This window comes from Nyctereutes procyonoides, unplaced genomic scaffold (genome assembly GCF_905146905.1).
Source record: "Nyctereutes procyonoides isolate TBG_1078 unplaced genomic scaffold, NYPRO_anot_genome, whole genome shotgun sequence".
Classification (NCBI taxonomy): domain Eukaryota; kingdom Metazoa; phylum Chordata; class Mammalia; order Carnivora; family Canidae; genus Nyctereutes; species Nyctereutes procyonoides.
The window spans coordinates 9855746-9877874 of NW_026575139.1; the positions used below are offsets into that span (position 1 = coordinate 9855746).

The window sequence follows — 22129 nt, forward strand, 5'->3', positions numbered from 1 at the left end:
CCCCCACTCCCACTGCTCACACACTCTCTCTAAAACAAATAAATAAAACTTAAGTAAATAAATAATGGGGAAATCCACTATATAAAGAGAAACCAGACTATTTGTATTAAGAGCACCAACTTAACTATTAGGACTTGAGTCCAAGTCACTTGATTTTATAGCCAATGCTCTAGTGGCTATTCATTCAAAATTCATTTAAAAATTCAGAGTATTTTTTCCATACCTTCTATGTACTAGGCATTTCTCTACCCCTTGAGACACAGCCGTAAATAAGCCAGGCAAGCCTTTGTCTTTATGGAGCTTAAATGTTCAAGCTGTGCCATCTAATATGGCAGCCACGAGCCTTGCGGGTATTTAAACTTTAATTAAACTTCAATTAAATTAAAAAGTCAGTTCTTCAGTCTCATTAGATACATTTTAAGTGCTCAGTTGTCATTTGTGGCTAGTGTATTAGACAGCATGGAATTTTATAAGACATTTCTATCACTAGGGAAAGTTCTATAGACAGGGTCGTTCTAGAGGAAAAGGCAAACAAATACCCATGAGGAAACAGAAAGCAGGGCAAGGGAATAGGCAGAGTAATGGAAGGTCCTCTTTTACCTTGAGGGTAAGGAAAGGCATCTTGAAAAATGAGACACTTGAGCTGAGATCTAAAGAGAGTGAGGAAGAATCATATAACCACTTGGGAGAAGGACTACAGTAAGAGAGGAAAGCCAGTAGAGCATGCAACTCTTGATCTCAGGGTTATAAGTCTGAGCCCAGAATCACAGAATTTGTCAGATTCTATGAGATCAAAGCCTATTATAGCCATTATTGTTTATTACACAACAAAGTCTAGGGGTGTTAAATCCCAAGCCCCAGAGGCTGGGCCCTTTTCTCAAGCAATATTTAAGATAATAAAACTTCAAGGCAATATGTAAATTTAAGCAGAATATTGGAATTAATTGTAATGAGATTTGACATGTCTGTCATAGGTCTATGGGTTTGGTCTATTACACATTTGTCTAACATGATAAAATACTCAAAGGCCATTCCTGTATGTTATCTGATGGTCATCACAACAAACATGGAGTAGAAGCAGAGGAGATCAAAATTATTCACAATTCTACAGCCAAGGAAACTAAAGTTTGATGAGGTTAAGAGATCTAACAATAGTCAAAGGACTAAATAATTCAGCTCTTCTATTTCTATTCTGAAACATTTCCACCGATTGAACAATAAAGCTCTTAGAGTATAGTAAGACCTACTTTATAAAAATGATCATTAGCTAATAAAACAGATTTTATATATATAAGGCTATTAAAATGTCATCAATGTGTTGAGTTCTGTCTTTTTCTCTTATATATTTATTAGTTTTTGGAAGATCATAGAAATGTCACATGCATCCTCTGTAGTAGCAATAGAACAAAAATGATCCAGAGCCAATGGTCTAAAACCAGGTATTCGATTAAACCACACAATTGCTTTGAAGTCAGTACAAAGATCTGAATGAGCCTTTATTTTTCATAAGGGCAAGTGACTTTTTGAGGAAATTTAAGTTGGATGGGACTGCCCAGTCTAGGCTACCAAGATATTACAGGTATCATTGCTCAGGCTTATTATCATCTTTGAAATACATAGCCAACATCAATTAATGTTCATTTGGAATCAGCTTTTCTCTTCTCTGCCAACATCTATATCATCTTCCCAACATCCATATTTCAATTTAGTCCACAAATCACAAATTCTTTATTGGAAAAAGAGATGTTTCCATGGTGAAATGCTAATGACTTTTTCAATTCTTAGTAATCCTGTCATTTATATACATATACATATGTGTGTGTGTGCAGGTATACATATTAATAAACAAAGCCTATACACACACTTGGAATAAAAGTATATCATATTTATGGAAGAAATTAAAAAGAAAAGGTTATGTCAAAGGATATTTTTATAATAAACTGCAGTTTTCTCTGCAGCACCTCAAAAAGAGTTATTTAAAATAAAAGCACAGTACTTGGTTTATTGACAAAAATGATAAGAAGGGCATAACTGATAAACAAGCATGGCCCTCACAGTGAAAGAGCTATAATACTTCATTAGATCCACTTTAGAGCTCAGAGCTTCATATTCTAGGTTCTTAATGATACAAACATTTAACACCTGAAAAACTGTCCACATTTTACATTTGACCTTGTAAAGACCATCTCAAAGAGAAAAAAACCTTCTTGTCATGAAGACTTTATCAAATACTCAGAAAATACAATATCCTTCATCCTAACATCTCAGTCCTAAAAAAAAATATTCTGGAAGAAGTGAAATGCTCCTCTCACAGTTTGGTCAGAATTTGGAGACACTGAAACAACTTCCAAAGACAGAAACGACACAGATGCAGGCAACAGACACATATTCTTACATAAGTTCATTTTTATGTGATTAATTTTATGTGAACCACTCCCTTCTCTCTTTGGGTCTGTGTCTTTACAAAAAAGCAAATACAAAGGAAATACCTGAATCATTTAATAGAATGTGCCTTTAAAGGGTACTACTACCATATACTTTCAAGGATTTAAAGGTAACAAAGGGATGCCTGGGTGTCTCAGAGATTAAGCGTCTGCCTTCGGCTCAGGGTGTGATCCTGGAGTCCTGGGATTGAATCCCACATCGGGCTCCCTGCCTGGAGTCTGCTTCTCACTCTCCCTATATCTCTGCCTCTCTCTCTCTGTGTGTCTCTCATGAATAAATAAATAAAATCTTTAAAAAAAAAAAGTGACAAAAATTGGCTACTTGTCAACCCACAGGAATAGTGACGAGAAGTAGAAGTCAGAAGCAAGAAAGTAAAACCAGAGTGACGAGATAAATGAACTAGATCAACAACTGGGTTAGAGGAAGATGTGTGCCTCTTAAATAAAATAAGATTGATGTTATTTAACCTAGAATTAGTAAGCCAGAAATAACCTTAGAGATGGAACATGTTTTCCAAACCCCTCCTTTACAGCCAGCAAAACAATGAAATCCCAGAGACATAAAGAGTTTGTTCATAATTTAAATGAGCACCAAGTCACTCTACTAATAAGTATTAAAATTCACACTAATTTTGTAAGCTCAACTTACTACTTTGTTCCCCTTAGTGCCAAGGCTCATACATTTAAATAAATAAGGATTCTAATATGACTATAAGGCATGTTTTGAGGTCTATGCTTCTAATTAAGTAGAAATTAATGAAGATTAAGGATGAAGAACAAATAGCTAGCTGTCACAATGCTGGACCAGTGTGAAGCCTAACTTCAGGGGCCTAATATATTCAACACCTCTCTCTTAATTATTAACTTATTCCTAAGAAGGAGAGTACAATGAATTAGATTAATGATTACAAAGATGCACCTCAAAAAAACCCCAAAAAACAAAGATGCACCTCACTTGTAATTCTTAAAAAAATAAATAAAAACAAAACAAGAATTCCAATGCCTAAATTCAACAATGAACACAACTATACAATCCTAAGATTGTATTCATAAACGAGGTGCTTGTCAGGTTACAAAGAACAAAAAGAGAAAGATGATCCAAATACTCTATTACTTGAACCATATAATCAGTCTGCTAATTCTTTTGAATCACTATATAATTTAGGCACAAGTCAGACTCTTTGCTGAAAAGACATGAAAATTTTAATTCCAGAGCTAAAATTTGGCTTAACTGTAAAATAAGTAATGCAATTAAAGATACATATGTTTACCAATTACTATTTCATAGCAATGACTTCAATAAGATCAGAAGTACATAAAATTAAAATGGTGAAAAATGATCACTAGGAATGGAATGTGACCAATAAAGTATTTAAATGGAATAAGAGTTAAGGGAAGGAGAAAAGTAAACTAACACTTAATGAACAGCTGGCACTGTGCTAGCCAGCACCTTACCAATGTTCCAGGTAAATTATCTCAGGTATCACAACAATCCAGGCAGCTAGTATTAATAATCTCCTTTTACAAGGAAGAAAAAGAAAGGTTAGGTAATTTGCCTAGGGCCACACAGCTAGTTAGGTAGCAGAGCTGTGATCTGAATCTAGATCTGCTTGACTCCTAAATCCACAATCTTTTTAGGTTATCCACTGAAGCATGGATGAATTCATAATCCATTTCTTTTTTTATTTTTTTATTTATTAATGAGAGAAAGAGAGAGAGAGAGGCAGAAACACAGGCAGAGGGAGAAGCAGGCTCCATGTGGGGAGCCTGACGTGGGACTTGATCCCGGGACCCCAGGATCACACCCTGGGCTGAAGGCGACGCTAAACCGCTGAGCCACCTGGGCTGCCCCATAATCCATTTCTTTAAAAAAAATACTTCAGAAGGATTTTTATCATGAAAACCACAACCCAACCTGTTTTTTCTCTTTGCTTATGTCCAGAAAACCTACAGAAATAAGTCTATAAAAGTGAAATAGAATACAAATCATCGCCACATTTATAACAGAACCTTACACAAGGGTTGTAAGCTTTAGCTTTTTTCAAAGCGTGTTCATAAATTTTGACTCATTTTATCATCGCAATATCCCTGGGAGAAGAAGCTACTGCTAGCGCCATTCTGGACATGAGGTGTCACCCATATGAGATGCCCAACATCACAAAGCACATGTACAGATGGAGCTAAAATGAGGATTTGTATATCCTAACTTTGTCCACTCCTCTTCCCAACACAGTCTTCTGCCTTGAGATGCAAAAGATAACAATTTATGTATCTGAGTCAACACTCTCTCCACCTTTTTTTCTTAAGTGACAAAAAATACCATAATTTCTATGTAGGTAATATAGACTGTGCCTTCATATGTTTTCTTCCTATTCTATAAGATCAAATTATTCAAATCAAACAATTCCAAGGTATAATCATCATTCATTTCTTTGATTCTCACCATTATAATCATACTGAAATGACAATTTAAATCATAGCACCTGTATTCAGCAAGTGATTCCAATTTAATCTTGAAAATCTACAGCCTAAAACAGCAAAAGCAATTTCCATTCATACAATACATTAAAATAATCCAGTATTAGGTAAGATTGAACTTACATATAGCCATTGGTAGAAAAGATGTGCTAAGATATTCAATAATATCCTTGTGCAGAAATGGAGGAAAGGTAGCTAATGTTGATATCATCGTGTAGGGCAAAGTACTCAGAATATCGTCATTGAGAAAGGGTAGCAAACATGTAGTTGTATAAAATATCGACTGTCCAAGATCTATAAAACAAAAGTAAGTAATCAATGAATATTTTGCCATTTAACAAAATACGCTAATTCTACATTTTAAGTTCTTATGAACTGGCTTAAATTATAACCGACTATTGCTCCCTTCCTACTAGAGCTCTGAAACATAACACTCAACAGAGTGCATATACAGTGTTTGTTCAGTAAATGGCTGGTGAATACATAAATACCTATTTTATGAGCTTTTCCTCAACCCTTTATCAATCTTTGATAACACTTGGCACTCATGTCATTCCTGGGTTTCAGAAACTAAAAGCACTTTCCATGTGATCATGAATCCAGAAATATCCTCTACATTCTTAACTCCATTACATTTTACACAAGATAACTGTGGCACAAAGCCATTAAATTATTTTCCCGCTGGAAGTTTTAGAAAAGTCAAGGGCAGGACTGGATATGAAGTCAGGCTATCTCTGCTCCATCTACCACAGCACAACCTTCCTACATCTGGAGTTTTGGGCAACGAGGTAACGTGTGCCTTCCAGCACAGCAGCCAATTCCACACACACCAAAGCAAAGAAGCTGTAAACTGATGCTACATGACCCTATGCATTTAGTTATGAATTCTCACAGAAGGATGTGCCACCTAATGATAATCTTTTCACCAACATTTTTAAACGGGGATAGGAACAGTACCTACCTCACTTCTAGATGGATTGTTAGAAAGCTTAAATGAGATTAATATAGAGTGCTTAACAAAGCACATGTGTGCTCCACAAATATTAGCCATTATTATTAATATGAATAATGTTACTATTATTACCTGTATAAGGAGTAAAATTAGAAGACATTAAAAAAAACTATAACTATTTAGCTTTAGAATGCATGTATGCCAAATCCCATTATACTTGAATATATCTTTTGAAATTTCTGGACCTCCCAATATATGGGCTATCAGTCAAGACTGGACAATGAAGACTGATCGTCTTCCTACCCATTATGAAAGAGAATTAATAGATTTTTTTGTTTATCAGATTTACATTCTTAGAGCAGTTTTGATGCCTGATGTGATTTTGGATTATCATTAGAATTAACATGCCATCTCAACAAGCACATCAACTGAGGCCAAAATGCACCCTGGCAAGCAAGGGCCAGTCAACTTTGAGCTCAAGTGGCTGAGACACAAAATCCACAGGTGTTTTACTGAGAATTAACTGAGGCTATGCATAAAAGACACCGCAGCTAAATTATAGCCTTGCTATAGAACATTAGTGCTGAAAGGGGCCTGAGAGCCAAACTGGCATATTTTTCAAATGAGGAAACAAAGGCCCAGAGAAGAAAATGGATTGCCTAGTTATAGCTTAACTGTGACACAAATGCAGCTTTGGCCAGCGCCACTACCCTGCCCCCTGTGAGGACACAGCCTCCAGCCCTAGTACAGTGGTTCTCAAATTTAAGATAGAAAAGAATCACCCAGAGAACTCATCAAAAATTTGGATCCTCAGGACACACACCTCAGCGATTCTTATTCCTAAATTCTGGCTTAGGACCTAGGATTCGGTGTTCAAGCCCCCTCAGTGATTCTGATGTTGGAAAGACACATTGCTTTTTAACCTCTAAGGGATAGTCTAGTGAATTTTTTTCCCCTCTTCAAAGCTCTGTCATGCAGAACAAGAACATGGTGTACAGATAACAGTGAAGAGTAAAGTTGCAAAATAGTTTTGTTATAAAAGTAAATACATAAATCACGCCCCCTGAAAATGTCATAATTTAACATATTAATTACAGTTAAATGGCTTGTGAATTACTGAACCAAATACTTTTATCTTAATCAAGGGGCTTTCACACAGTGACACACCCAGGACCATGCAGGTCTATAGTGACCATTTGTCACAAAGGAAAAATACCAACAAGCCCATGGCCACAGTAAGCTCTGCCACTTATGTTCAAAGAGTCGTCTCCTTTAAGTTCTGAGTGGGGAGGAGATCCCAATAAAAGTAACCAGGGCTTAAACAACTACAAAATTATACAACCAGCAAATTTATAAATTTGTACATTTTTTAATATTCACTATAATACAGAACTGCAAATATAAGAACAAATTCAATAATCATTATCTCATTATTTTTATGAAAGTAGATTTTTTTTTAATTTTTTTCACGAGGTACACACTTTTCTAAACAAACCATTAGGCGTTGTCTTAAGAGAGTAAGTCATAACTACAAAGTAAAATAACCCCCACAACCACTCACTTCCCAAATTCCCAATTTTTCTGTATAGTGAATTTTTGGTATCATATAGAGTCCAAATTGTCAGTGCTTTAAAGTTAAAACAACTGATTTTTAAACATTCATCCTCTGCAAAAATGCCTTCTCTTAATGCATGGTTTTCCATTTGATTCTCATATAATACCAGATAATTAAGCAAGAGATATTATTGTACTCCTTTTTATGGGTTTATAACCATAAACCATTCTGGTAAGCAAGCAAGATAACTACATTGACTAAAATGTACTGTAGAAAGGGAAAGCATTAAGAAAAGAAACATGCTCTCAGGCTTCTGTCATGAAGCACCACTAATACTGTACAACAGAAACCATATTCAGCTTATAGCACCACTATACACTGTACCAATTCTGTAACAACATTCTGTAATAACTATCGGTGGCTAGTTAAATTTGGGAGAGTTCTTAGAGATTTCTCCTTACTGAACCTCCTGGGCTTAAAAGACAAGAAAAGTAAGTCCCAGGGAGATTCTGTGATTTGCTCCGAAAAATCACAGAATTAGTCTGTGGATCTGACCTGCTCTTCAGGCTCCACTTCTTACATTTTATGGTGGGTGTGGGGTGGGTATGAGGGGCAAGTTTCTAAATCTTAGCTCTCAAGTCATAATTTCAACATGAATCTCCACGACAAGCAGATGAGGAGAAAAGCGGTAAATTTCCATTAGAGCCTAACTCCTCTCTCCAACCCATTCCCCTCAAATGGAGGCCCACCTGGATAACATCCCTCTACCAATAAAAGAGGGGGGAAAAAAAAAGACAGGATGGGAAATGCCATAATAAATTTCCGTGTAAGCAAGGCTTTAGCCAAAGACCTCTTAAGCAATTTATTACAGTAACAAGTCTCCAGCATCTACAAGCATACATGTACGTTCTCAAAGATTTATGATCAAGTGCTCACCATGTTGGCCATGCTGTAGTAAAGGAACTAGATCCAGGAGAGTCACCAAAGTCACGTAGAGGCCTTGATAGTCCAGAGAAGGGTAGTCTGACAAGTGAGCATCACGACTTTGCAGGCCGCGTTCAGAGGGAGCATCTCGCAGGACGCTGTAAAGGAGGGAGCGAGTAACAGTAGGGTTGATGGAGCTGACCTGCGGTCTTAGAGATGGGGTGAGTGGGAATGGCACAGGAAAAAGACACATGGTCATGGGCACTGTCAAATTGGAGGCATCTTGGTTTTCCTTCTTCCCTGTGCGGGACAAAATGCTGTTGGGGGGACAAGGAAAAAAAAGAGACAACAAAGACACAAAGAACAGCACATTACATTGAAATGACACTCTAAAACAAATAATAAAACTCCAGATACATCCCACATAAGATGCAATTGCTACACCAGCAGTGTCTACAAATCGAGTATGGGTCACGTAGCTTCGTGCTCACAGATACCAATAATGCGAGGTTTCTTTTGTGGAAGTTGCATTGCATCTCATGTGTTATCTGGTTAGTAAGGAGCAAAAATATAAAAATGCATGTTTCAGTGCCAAACCCATGTTTTACAGCTTATTAAAATCTAGTGAAGGAGAGGTTTCCTCAAAGGAAAACCAATGGCTTCGTCTAATGAGTTAGGGCTTTTATTACTAATTAAAATGAGCTTTCAAAGCAAAGGAAGTTTTCAGCAAGACTATCTTAATCAGGTAAGTAAAAACCTGCAAAATATAGGTATGGCACTTGCAGAAACATGTTTTAGCAAAGAATAAACATGTGTGTTTATTAAGAAAGTCTTAAAAATCACATGTTTATTGCATCAAAATAATGTCTATATGTATATTATGATACTGTTTCATGACATTCTGTCAGTATCATTTGAGATAATGAAGTTTAAACAGGCATATGAATTTAGAAATAATACATATTTCTAAAATGTTAGCTAAACTACATTGGAAAAGCTATAAAATAATATATAGTAGATGGTCCATAGCATATGTTTGTGAACTAATGATAATGGTTATTTATGTGTGGGTTTTTTTTTTAATTTTGCATGTTGGGGAGGAAACATTTTATTCTATGAATATAAACAGTGGTTTATTAAATAATTACCTTCAAAATTCTAAAGACTAGGCAAGCAGTATCTGTCATATAGCTGCACATCATACAATAAGATTTCATGTATTACTGCTGCTACTTACGTTATTATTCAACAAAACTCAGGAAAGATAATTTAGGAAGTTAAAAAAAAAGTTTAATGGGAATAAAAATAAACTCCAGATATAAACTGGCTTTCTTTTAGCCTTCCTTTTTAAATGAAAACCTTTTAGTAAAAAGCGATAAAGTAGAAAAGTTAATTTAAAAATAGAAGAAATGACTGCTTGGCCAGATATTTAGGTTTTTTTAAGTTAGGTTATATTATTTATCATTAAAGACAACAGCTATACGTTATAATGATAGTATCTGCTACACTTAAAAAATGTTTTTATATAGTATACTTATATGTTAATCAAAATAGGTAACAATTTATAAATGTTTCATTCCGTAAAAATAACCTTGTTTTATACTTAACTCTATGTGCATCAAACATTACTAAGTTCTTAGTTAATGATATTGCATTTACCATTTTACAGTGGTATGAAGAATCGGTTAGTGTCAAGCATGCTTGCTATTTCAAATTTACATTTATTTCTATTTACTCTTAGTGCAAAATATGTTACAATGTAAGGAAAATGACTACATGCTTTTAATTTTCCATGTGCCTAATTTACCTCAATTTCCTTTGTCTTCTGTTACCCAATGTCCAAGGAAAAACAATTAATAATAATAAAGATAATTTCAGAATACTTATGTAATACTTCTTAGCAAGAAATAACTTAAGATTTAATGTAATTTTTTTTACTTTTAAAGGGATTAGATTTACCTTTTGTGTATGTGTGTGATGTATTTAACTTAAGTTTATACTTCACAATGGGATAATATCAACATTCCAGTACCATCAGATTTTCCATCAGACTTTATACTTTCCTCATATAACTTGATTATTCCTAAAAGTACCACCTTTAAATGTCATATTTTTGATAAGCCCAGTCACCAAAAATCTGTTTTAATCCTATAGGATTCTATCCCACTGAAAATTCCTTTAGAATCACAACAGATATAAGTCAGAAATATTTCCCAAACTTCAGCCCTAAGTTAGCCTACTACCAGCATCATTTCAAAGTTACAAGATGCGGATCTTATAGAAGTGATAGAAAAACAACATTTTGCCTTAGAGAATAAAATCAGCTACATATCATATGTTAATGCTGTCCTTTAAATTAAATACAGTTCTGTCATCAGACTTTTCCTTGGTGGGGGAAATACAGCACATTATTTTTTTTTCAAGTATACTTTAGTATTGTCCCAAAGTTTGACATAATTTAACAGACACTAGTCAAATCAACTTTGGAGACTCTGTTTTGGTATTTTTCCCTTCCTGTATAAATGGGGCTCCCAAATGATAGCAGCAACAAGTTTATACATGCAGGGAGGGAGAATGTCAGCATTGAAACAGTAAAACTTCTCTCTCACTGCCTCTAGATTTAATAAGTGAAGTTGAGAAAAAAATGGCTGAAGATGAGTTATTCATGAAATCAGTTTTATATTACCATTCATGTTTCAATGTAAGGAAATGTTTTCATTTGTGGAAAAACTAAAGAAGGGCTCATGAATCAATGTACAATGCATTGTGATTTTATGATGTTTTGTGAAGTTTATTCAGAAAAAAAAAAACCTATTTCCCCAACCAAACTGTCTAACTTGGGAATGATAAAACCGTCTACCCCATCTAAAATTTTTCCACAGACGTCTGTACACCCAACCAAAAAGAATAGGCAGAATGCCCTGCTCAGAAGAGTCTGACCCAGCAACCAACTTTTCACCTTTCCTTCTCTCTCCTGAGATCCTCTTTATTAAACATTTACTTCCAACATCAAGAGGAACCAAGAGAAGAAGACCCCTGTGGGTACGAAGAAAGATGAGAAGTTGCCCTGAGGTATTTATAGCACAGAAAATTAATACATCAAATAAACTTTCTGTAAGATTATGAATTTTAACATTTGAGTTGAATCTCTACACTAAACAAAATTTACTTGACCATGTTATGCTTTAAAGCGACTCTGTAGGCCTGAAACCAATAATTATAAGGTCTAGGTTTTCTTCCTAAGCAATTAAAAATTATAATTCAATGAAAATTATTGAACTGAGACTAGAATCCCTTTTTAAAATATATCAAAAGTGTTGTTTCCTAAAGAGCTAAGGGAAAGTAGCTTTCCCCAAACTTAATGATTTTCAAAAAGATCTTATGTGCTAGCAGCTTGAATGGCACCAGCAGAGAGATTTAGGGGAAGGAATTCTAAAAGACTGTATACATAGGAAGACTGGAAACCTTTAAATGTTGGGCCAGGTAATATGCAAGATCCTTAAAGAAGACCTTAGATTTAAAATATGGCCCCAGAATATTTCCAATGTAAAATAGGCAGACTCCTCTGTAGTAATAAAGGAGGATTAAAGCAGATGATCTTCATAGGTCCTTCTAAATACTAAAGCAAACAAAAAACTAAACTCTGAATGAAAAAAAAAAAAAAAACACCTAAACTCTGAAGTTATGTGTAAAGTGTATGTCTGTTCCCATATTTAGGCTCCTGCTAAATGAAAATGAGTACAGCCCAGCACTCAGATAAAATGTTACCTGGTACCCCAGGTCACTGCTAGATGAAGTAAATGCTCTAGAAGGATGGCTGCAATGGACGAAATCTGCACCAAAGACAACTCAGTTCAACAAACATTAGTTGATCCTTTCTAAGGACCAAATTCCACTCTAGGCTCAAGGGCTAGTAAGATGAATAATGCACAGGACTCGCCTTCTATTAACCTAAAGTTTAGGGGGCCCCCATGAACTTTTCTTTTCCCCATGAACTTTTTAATATGAGTCTAATTAAGAGCTAAGTGGACATATGTGGGACTATTCAATGCTGATACAGTCAATTGTGGTAACTTAATTTCTCCTTTCCTATGGATTAAATTAATTGAAGTTAAACATCTAGGCTAATCTCTGCCTTTGGGAATAGGTACAAAACTCTACTGAAATCAGTAAGAGTTACATGCCATGCATAAAAAAAACAGGACTACTACTCTAAAAATTGCAATCCTGACTCAAATGAAGCTGCCAGTACTTGAGGTTGCAGATTTTAATAAAAATAATAATTCTGACTTCCTTGAGACTATCCAAATAGAAAAAGGGTTGCTCTGTGAGAATTCATCTCCAATTCTTTCTTCTTGTTTCTTTCCAAGAATCTGAATTCTGAAAGTGAGAGGTTTCTGAATGTAAAAATCATCTAAAATGCAAAGGGAACCATCTTGTTAGTGAGTAGAAAATTTTACTTCAAAAATCTTGAACACCAAATACCTAGACCATTTCATTTGTCTTAAACTTTCTAATAGTGTAAACAAAATGAAGAAATATAAATATGATTGTTATAGATATATATACTAACAGTTAAAGTGGTCATAACTTGGTCAGATACATGGGCAATAGTTTTAAGTTCTATATTTCCAGTAAACAAAAGAGGGGCAGCCCGGGTGGCTCAGTGGTTTAGCGCTGCCTTCAGCCCAGAGCGTAATCCTGGAGACCTGGGATCGAGTCCCATGTCAGGCTCCCTGCATGGAGCCTGCTTCTCCCTCTGCCTGTGTGTCTCTGCCTCTCTCTCTCTCTCTCATGGATAAATAAATAAAATCTAAAAAAAAAAAAAAAAAGAAATTGAAAAGAGTTTTGAGTTGCTTCTGTTTTTAATGCTAAGATAGGCAAAAAGAAGAAAGAAACTGCATTGAGGGGAGCCTGGGTGGCTCAGTCAGTTGAATGATTGCCTTTGGCTCAAGTCATGATCTCAGAGTCCTGGGATCAAGCCCCATGTCAGGCTCCCTGTTCAGTGGCAAGTCGGCTTCTCCCTCTTCCCCTGTCTCTATGATCTCTCTGGCTCTTGCTCTCTCTCAAACAAATTGATAAAACAAACAAACAAACAAACAAACTGCATTGTGGCCATATTTAAATCAGCCCAGGAGTTGAACCTGTAAGTACTAAAGTCCAACTTATGACATGTTATGCTGCTTAATGTTTTCCCTCTTCCACTATATGTGAGTGTGTCCTATAGGCTATCAACTCTACTCTAACCTGTTACTATCCACAACAAATTGCTAAGTGAGAGAAAGCTAAAACACCTGGAAATTGAAATGCTATCCACATCACCTCAAGTACGGCTCAATTTAACTCCCAAAAAGTTGGCAAATCTTTGCACAAAAGCACTTCCTTTCCTCCCTTAGTCTCAAGGACAGCCGAAACTAGGCTATAAACTCAAAATGGATGCTGGTATTCCCAAAGGCCAAATCTGAAGAAGTGTCTCTGTACCATGATAATATACTAGGGAAAAGCAATGTACTGTAATTATTGAGAGTGTGTGCTGTAGATTAGGACCACCAGGGTCCAACACATACTAGAAACACAACTTTGAGCACTTCGTTAAATGACTCTATGCGTTAGTTTCACTATTTGTAAAATGAGTATAAGACTACACTCATCTCATAGAATTATTATAAGGGATTAAATAAGATAACATGTAAAGTTCTTAGAATAGTGCTTGACACCTATAGTTACTGATATTACCATATAATATTGCTATGATAATGGCAGCTATTTTGTTAATATTACCATTAGGAGTAGGTGCTGATATGGTCTCCTTTGAAAATGGACTCAGCTCAATTGCACAGAATCTTCTCCAACAGCTACCTGAACAAACTACCTTAACAGCAGTTTTACCATTAAAATGTTATCACCCATGATCATATTTTAATGATCCATTGCACAAGAAAATGTAAACCTCATGTCTTACAAACATGACTTCAGTATCCCAAATTTCCAAACTTTCTGACACAATGACGAAGACTTAGCAGTAGGTTTCAAAGTGCCAATGAGAATGTCAGTTTCTTCACAAAGTGAATGCAAAATTTACTTCCTACTGAAAAACGGTTCTCACTTTGAGAACCCCAAGAATTTGTAATCAAGGAAAGTGCTTGCCTTTGAGAACCCTGACCTCAAAAACAAAAGGAGAATTCAAAACAACAAATCAGATGCTTTTTATATAAACTTAAACTGATTATCACTATAAAAATTGAACAAATGCTTCCCCTGCAATTTGAATAGAAGAGAAATTGCCCCTAACAAGGTCCTCAACTTACTGAGCAAGTATGAAATCTATGATAAACAGAATCCCTTTAAAAGGGAACAGGGATGGGGTGCTTGGCTGCCTTTGGCTCAGGTCATAATCCTGAGGTCCTGGGATGAGCCTGCTCAGGCTCTCTGCTCAGCAGGGAGCTTGCTTCTCCCTCTTCCTCTGCCAGCTGCTCCTCCTGCTTGTGCTCTCCGTCAAATAAACAAATAAAATTTAAACAAAAACAAAAAATAACAGGGACACTAGAGGTTCTAAAGAAGACAAGATATTCCAAAGAATAAGAAGAACAAAGAGCAGTGCTACAGAAGATGAGCATGAAGCTTCTTTCTGCTCATTCAGTCAACCCATAGCTGAGCCACGGACTGCTAGGAACTCTAGGGACACCACACTCATTCCCCACCAGTGTTCTTTCCCTAATTCCTATCTCACAAAAATATGGCTCTTCCACGGCTAAAAGAAGCAGTAGCAAGTCAATTTGTATGTTTCCAAAATCAGATCCAGAGTGAGAAGATCATGATAACTAATGAAGAGACCAAGCCTTAGAATTTAATGGAAAGGGAATCATTCCACTCACATCATGGCTGTTTTTTTTCCCAAACAACTGAGTGGCTCCCCTGTCTGCTTGTTCTTCCTAATGAGAATTGGGTTACTGTCTCTGTCACAGTAAAAGCAAGCGAATATGTGTTTCCTCTCCTTGTCTTCACAGAGTGTCCACATCAACTGCCAAGCATGTTGAATGCCTGAAGTGGTGAAGATTGTTTCTACCACAGATGATACTTTAAGAAATAGGAAATACTATAGATGAACCTAAAACACTACTTAATTCTGATTTAAGACCATCTCCTATTCTTAATTTTAGCAATGTAAATTCTTCTTTCTATTCCACTCTATAATAGTGTCAGACATATAACCTTTATCACTGTACAAATCTTTTGGAAAGATGTAAGATGGAGGAAAGCAGGCAATAGCCAGGCAACCCCTTTTTTTTTCCAGTTAGGCCTATGATGTGATCTGCTATATACACCCAGAGAACTTGAGTCCAGACTCTTCTGGCAGAGCACAAAAAAACAGAAGGCCCTTCAAACTTTCAGTTCAATAAAAGTTTAGGTCCCAATCAATAGTTCAGCAGTACTATCTAATAATTCTTTCAAAGTAGAGGATATTTTAAAGCTTACCTTAACAAGGTCTGGGAAAAGTATTTCAGGGTGTTTGCAATATCTGTCCCTGAAGGTACAGGATAAATGTTGTGAAGAACCCGGTTATGATATTCCTGTAAGTACCGGATCTTGGAAGCAACTAGATAAAAGCAAAAAAAAAAAAAAAAAAAAAAAAAAAAGGCAAAAAAAAAGAAAAAGAAAAATCATCTTGTAATATGTATTAGGTATACAGTTTGTTTTTTTTTAAATGATTAGATACAGGAATTTAATTAGTATTTTAAGGAAAATATGTGAAATTTTTACTGGAATTCCATTAGAAACCATTTAAAAGACCTTTAATTTCTTATCATTATATTCAGGACACAAAACTTTTTTAGTTATCTGACTTAATATCCTTTCAGAAATTATCCATTACTTTTTTTTATCACTAAGAAAGGCAGTACTCCAAATCATTTTATAATCACCCTCCAAGTTAGCTTATTATTAGCAATAATAATAGGTATAAATCTCTGCCACTAGAGAATTATATTTAAGACTGCTGAACTAAAACCGAAGGAGAAAACTCAAAGGTCTTTCAAAACACTCCAAAATCCTAAAATATAGGGAGTCCCTTGCACAGCGGCATCAGTCAAAACCAAATTTTTAACTCAATCAATGATCATAAAAGCATGTAGCATGTTTAATGAATGCTTGAACTGTGAGAATATGTTAAGAGGAGAATAACTTGGTGAGTATTAAGTAAGAATATAATGATTGGGTGGTAATTAAAATATAAAAAGTGAATGTCACATTTATCTTCTAATGAGTTTCATAAATTAGGAGACTTCCTAATAAGTTTTCTGAGCACAGCTGCTCAGATCTTCAAGACTCAGGAGGGACTAAATGGGCTTGTTTACCCTCCTAGACCTACCTGGAGTCATCAGCATTGTCCACATTCCTGACCTGACCTTTGACCTGGCTGCAGTGAATGGCCCAGTTCTAGTCATTCCTCTTTGCAAATCCCAAGGGGCCATGATGATCACCGTCTCCTCTTCCACAGAGCTCTCAATACTGTCCATTTGTCCTTTCAATCTTTACGGCTACCAAGGGAGCCTTTTAGGTGGTATGGCTCACTGTCAGCAGTTAACAGAAGACATATCAAGTCCTGGAGAAGCAAGGTCCTGCTGTTCCCAACAGCCCATGGAAACAAGCTCCTGGATGCATTCTAACTGAAATGCTGGTGCAAGCAACTTAAGAAAAGTCAAATGCTTTTGAGAGGCGTGGGACGTAGAATCACAGAACGATGAAATATCAGAACTGGAGGGACCTTAGGGACCTTTCCCTATAACCGTTTCATTTTAAAGATGGGGAAAATGAGGCACATAGGTAGTCAATGGCAGAGCTAGATCAGAACTTATACCCTTGGTCCCCATCCTGTGCTCTTGCCACTGTGACATACTCTAGAATATGACTCTGAGATGAAGTCAATATGCAGATAGTGGGTGTTCACTGTATGATATCAAAGCAATTCTCAGCTGTTATTAGTTTAATCATTGATTCTAAATCCCACATATACCATTGATCAAATCTGCCTTTTCTCCCTCCTACCACCTGCACTGTTTCCATAATATGGTTAGCATTTTTCCCACAAAAATAAGTCTACATTGCTGATAATAATACCTTGAGTTTTATTTATAGCACATAATCTCTGAAGAAAGCAACGACGAGTTTATGTCCATTGTCTCAATGAACCCCAAAAGTATTTGGTTGTAAATAACTTTTTTTCCTGAGATAAGGTAAAATGGAGGGATACTTGAAAATGTTTCGATTACATAGTTTACAAAAAAAACATTTTCTTCTCAGTGTTTCTTATCTCATTGCCATTCACCATTTTAAAAATCATATGACAGGGAACCCCCATATAGTTCCAAGTCCCAGATATTTGAGATCTGTGCTAGGCAGTGTATGCTTTCTGCTCACCCACCATCACAGTACTGCTTTTTACTGTAACTTGTCTCCAGCTTTAATATTCAGCAGGTTTCTGTCAAGTATTTCAGGAATACCATTAATCACTCACCACCTAAAAAAGGTGTTGATGGTGAAGGCTGTGGACAATAAACTCATGTGAAGAAAAAAAGCCATAGATCCCAAACTCACCAGTTGCTCATAATTTAAGGACTACAAAAGTGTCACTACACAACAATGACAAGCATTTAAAACTGTATGTGAAATGAATAAATATCCATTCTCAAGTTCCTTTTGTTAAAATGCAACAATGCCTGCTCTAAACAGGTATCCAAACATGCAAGGGATAGCAGAGACAAGAATCACTCCCTACTTGGAGACCTTTTAATATTTTTCAAATGTCACATTGCATTGTCTTTGTTTACTTACCTGTTCATGTTTTCTATACCAGGTTGCAAGTTTCTTGAAGCCAGAAACTCCATCTTACTCCTGTCTCTATCCCAAGCCTAACACACTGCCTGGCACTTGGTGCCATATATTTGCAGGATAATATATTTGCAGGATATGCATATATTTGCAGGATAAATGAACAAATAAATCATCACTTTAATAATACCTTTCACTGCATATATATATTTCTGTCTCCCACACTAGATTGCTGACCCTTTTTATCCCTAGTGCCAGACATCTAGGAGGTGGTCAATAAATAACTGATGAGTGAGGAAAGGAAACAGGGAAGAAAGAAAGAGTAGATAAAGAAGAACAAAGAGAGTGGTGAGTAATCATGAAAGACAACCAGAACCGATTGGAAAATGTTCAAGCTAATTCTTACATTGGTGAATGCACCAAAATCTTAGCAGTCACAGATTTATTTAGCTTTTATGTTTTCAACTATTGGGGAACATCCAGAAAGGTCCCTGACATAAGAGTACTTTGTAATTGTGCTGAGGATGTGAATAGAACTCGTTTACCTTTCAACTTTGTGCACAAAAAAAAAAAAGGTCATTTGGCTGGTTGCTAAGCCCATGTGAGCAACCAGCAGCCTAATTGTAGCACAGAGGTCTTATTCTTTACTCCAACCATATACCTGAATATTGCTGCAGAAACTCAGATAACTGAGATATAAGCAAACAATCTCCAGGTTCAACTGACCCTCAGACTACATTTCTCTAGTAAGCTCCTTTTCTACCTTCTTCAGTCACTGTTTCATCCCTTTTCACGTTTTCCAAAACTCCCCCACACCCACTCTTTTCCTTACACTTTTAGGAAAATGAGAAGCCATCTGTTACAGATTGTATTGTGCTCCCCACCCCCAAAATCATATGTTGAAGACTTACTGTCAAAATGTGACTGTATTTGGAGATAAGGCCTTCAAAGTGGTGATTAAGTAAAAATTAGACCCTTAGAGTAGGCTCTAATCCAGTCTGACTGGTGCCCTTTAAAGAAGAGGACATTAGGAATACAGGAGAGACACCAGGGATATGTGTACACAAAGAAAAGGCCATGTGAGGACAGGGAAAAGCTGGCCATCTACAAGCCAAGGAGACAGGCCTCAGGAGAAACCAAACCTGCCGACACCTTGATCTTGTACTTCTGGCCTCCAGGACGGTGAGAAAATTAATTTTTGTTGTTCATGCCACCTAGTTTGTTGGGGATCCTGTGATTGCAGCCCTAGCAAAACTAATATATCACCATAGAGGAAATTCTCCAATAGTGTAAGTCAGAGCTAAGAGTCCAAGCTCTGAAATCAAACAGTTCTGGATTAAGACTTTAACTCTACCTCTGCTTAACCCCCGTTTCCTCATCTGTAAAACAGGGATAATCATACCAACTTCATGAGGCTACTGTGAATATTAAGTCCCTGTGCCAACCACCTAGCATAGCACAAATTCAACACAGAGCAGACAGCCAAACCTACTTCCATGTCCTTCTTTCCTTCTCCAATCAAACATCATCAGTTGGATCACTAGTACTCTCCCTCCTACTAAGTCATGTCCATAAGCATTCAAATAAACTCTAGAATGTCCTTTGCTAATAGGAAACAAAAAAATCTCTCCCCTGACTTGACATTCCCTCCAGCACTGGCCTCTCTCTTCAGAGTTAAGATTATAAAAAGTTCTGTACACGCTCATCTCTCCATCACTTCTAGTTCTTCTACTCAGTCTAACTGGTCTTCCACCTCCACCACTGCACTAAATCCCCTTCTCCCACCATCATATGGAGCTTCCATGTAACCAAATCCAACAAGCACTTTCCAGGCATCGTTTTACTAGAACTTTTAGCACATTCTATACAGCCAATCCCTTCCGCCTGGACACTCACCACCAGTGGTTTTCCAGTGACTCCACATTCTCTTAGTCTTCCCCCTAACTGCTCCACTGCATCCTTGCAGAGAGCCACCTCCCCCATTGCTTGAGGTTGAATATCAGGATTCCTCAGGGCTCAGCCCTGGATTCTCTGCTCCTCTCTCTCCATATTCTCCTTACAGCCAGTCCCATTCATCGATAGTGCCTACAGCATGATCTGTGCCAGTGATTCTTAAATGTCTAGCTCTATCCCAGAAGGATAGCTCTTCTGACTAACAGACCTCATCTATTCAACATCTCCCTAGTAATGTTACAGATATTGCAAGGTAAACATGTCCCACACTGAACACTTATCTCATCCTGTACCCCTCCAAAAACCCACTCCACACACACACACACACACACAAACCACTCCACCATCTATGCAATCTACCAAGTCACTCCAACGAAGTATTCTGAAAATCATCCCTGAGAGCTCCTATTCCCTTTCCCTCACACCCTTAATCCAACCTGTCACTAAGTCCTGTCAATGCTACCACCAGAGTATACCTCCAATCTGTCTTTTCTTTATCTTCACTATCTTTACTGGTAACCATCATCTCCTGATAACTGAAAGCCTCCTGACACATCTCCCTGGTTTTCTCTTGCCTCTCTCCAGTTCTTTCATCTCAGAGCAGCCAAAGAGATCTTTCTAAAACAAACTATTTCATACAAATCCAAACTATTTCATACAAATCATACAATGGCTGCCCATTGTCCTCAAAACAAAACCCAAAATCCTTAATACGTTATACCAGGCCCCTGCCTACTTCCCAAGTTCATGTCATACCTTCAGAGGCACACATTGGTTCTTGCTCCAGTTTCTTGAACTGGCAAAGGTTTTTTTTTTTTTTTTTTTTTTTTTTTTGCCTAAAAACCTTTATATGTGCCTGTTCCTCTTCCTAGAATGCTTTTCCCTCCATGTTTATCTGACTAACTCCTACTTCAAAGCTGACTTAAAATATCACTTCCTTGTGGAGGTCTCTGCTGACTTCCTATCTAAACAAATTCCCTTTCCTCCACTCTCATTTTGCACTGTCATAATACCTGATTCTTTTTTCTTCCATAGTAGCTCACACAATTTTTAATACTTATTTGGGTGCTGTTTTACTGTCTCTCCCAAGTGGACTGCATCTCTTGTTCTGCATTATATACCCACAAGTGCCCAGTGGACACTGAATTTGCTGAGTCCTAAAAGGATGAAAGGAAAGAAGGGAAGGGAGAGGGGACAGTGGCTTTTCCCAAAAGTTAAACTTTATTTCCTTATGAAAATAGACAAGAAAGCCAACTGTTAAAGTTGTGATGAAAATAAAGAAAACACAAAAAGGAGTCAGAGAAAGTGATGAATTTTATCCAGGCATACACGAGTCTAGTCTCTGTTCTACTGCTTCATGACATCCCATCCCCATCATTTCCTAGAAGCTTTACTACATGTTGAGAGAAAGAGCCAACAAAAGCAAAACTTGGTCATTCGTTGTAGGCATAAGATATAAAAATACCTTAACAAAATTGGGATTGTATATCAGTTTTAAATCATTTTTTCTTTAAATCTTAAGCATCTTCCTATGTCACTAAGTATTTTTAATAGCGACCCATTCCTATTTTTAAATTTGTATCCATGTATGCTTATTACCATAAAAGTCAAAAATTCAGGTAAGTCCAATGAAAAAAATATAAATTATCTAAAGATCCACTACTCAGAACTATAGTTAACATTTTGATGTATTACCCTTCTAGGAAATTTTCTCTGAATAAATATACATTTACAAAATTGGGATTAGATTGTATATAGTTATAGAATCTGCTTTCCTCTATTTCTATATCAGAAATACATTTCTACATCACCATTTTAATAGAAGTACATTTTATTTATCTAAAAAATTGTAATTTTATTCACCAATCATCTATGTGTGAGATTTGGAGTTAATTTTCACTCTTCTAGTAAACGCACGAAATGGCCTTTTGAACACGTGCACACATTCTTAGCTATTTCCTCAGAATATGTTTTTAGTCATAGAGTTGCTGAGTC

The 22129-nt window shown here is 36.5% G+C and overlaps 1 protein-coding gene across 3 annotated transcripts in view; it reads right to left on the minus strand.

Annotated features, from left to right (window-relative positions):
- UNC79 (unc-79 homolog, NALCN channel complex subunit) overlaps window positions 1–8469 on the minus strand; it is a 185972-nt gene extending 177503 nt beyond the window's left edge. For 2 of the 3 annotated variants that reach the window (XM_055304183.1, XM_055304182.1), the window contains exons 1-2: window positions 8366–8469; window positions 5046–5216 (exon numbers count right to left, since the gene is read on the minus strand). In XM_055304183.1, coding sequence (XP_055160158.1) covers window positions 5046–5133 — 88 coding nt within the window. In that variant the 5' untranslated portion in view covers window positions 5134–5216; window positions 8366–8469. Of the gene's footprint in view, window positions 1–5045; window positions 5217–8365 lie in introns of those variants that run through there. The other variant, XM_055304184.1, reaches the window with a different exon arrangement.
- Between the last annotated feature and the right edge of the window lie 13660 nt (window positions 8470–22129).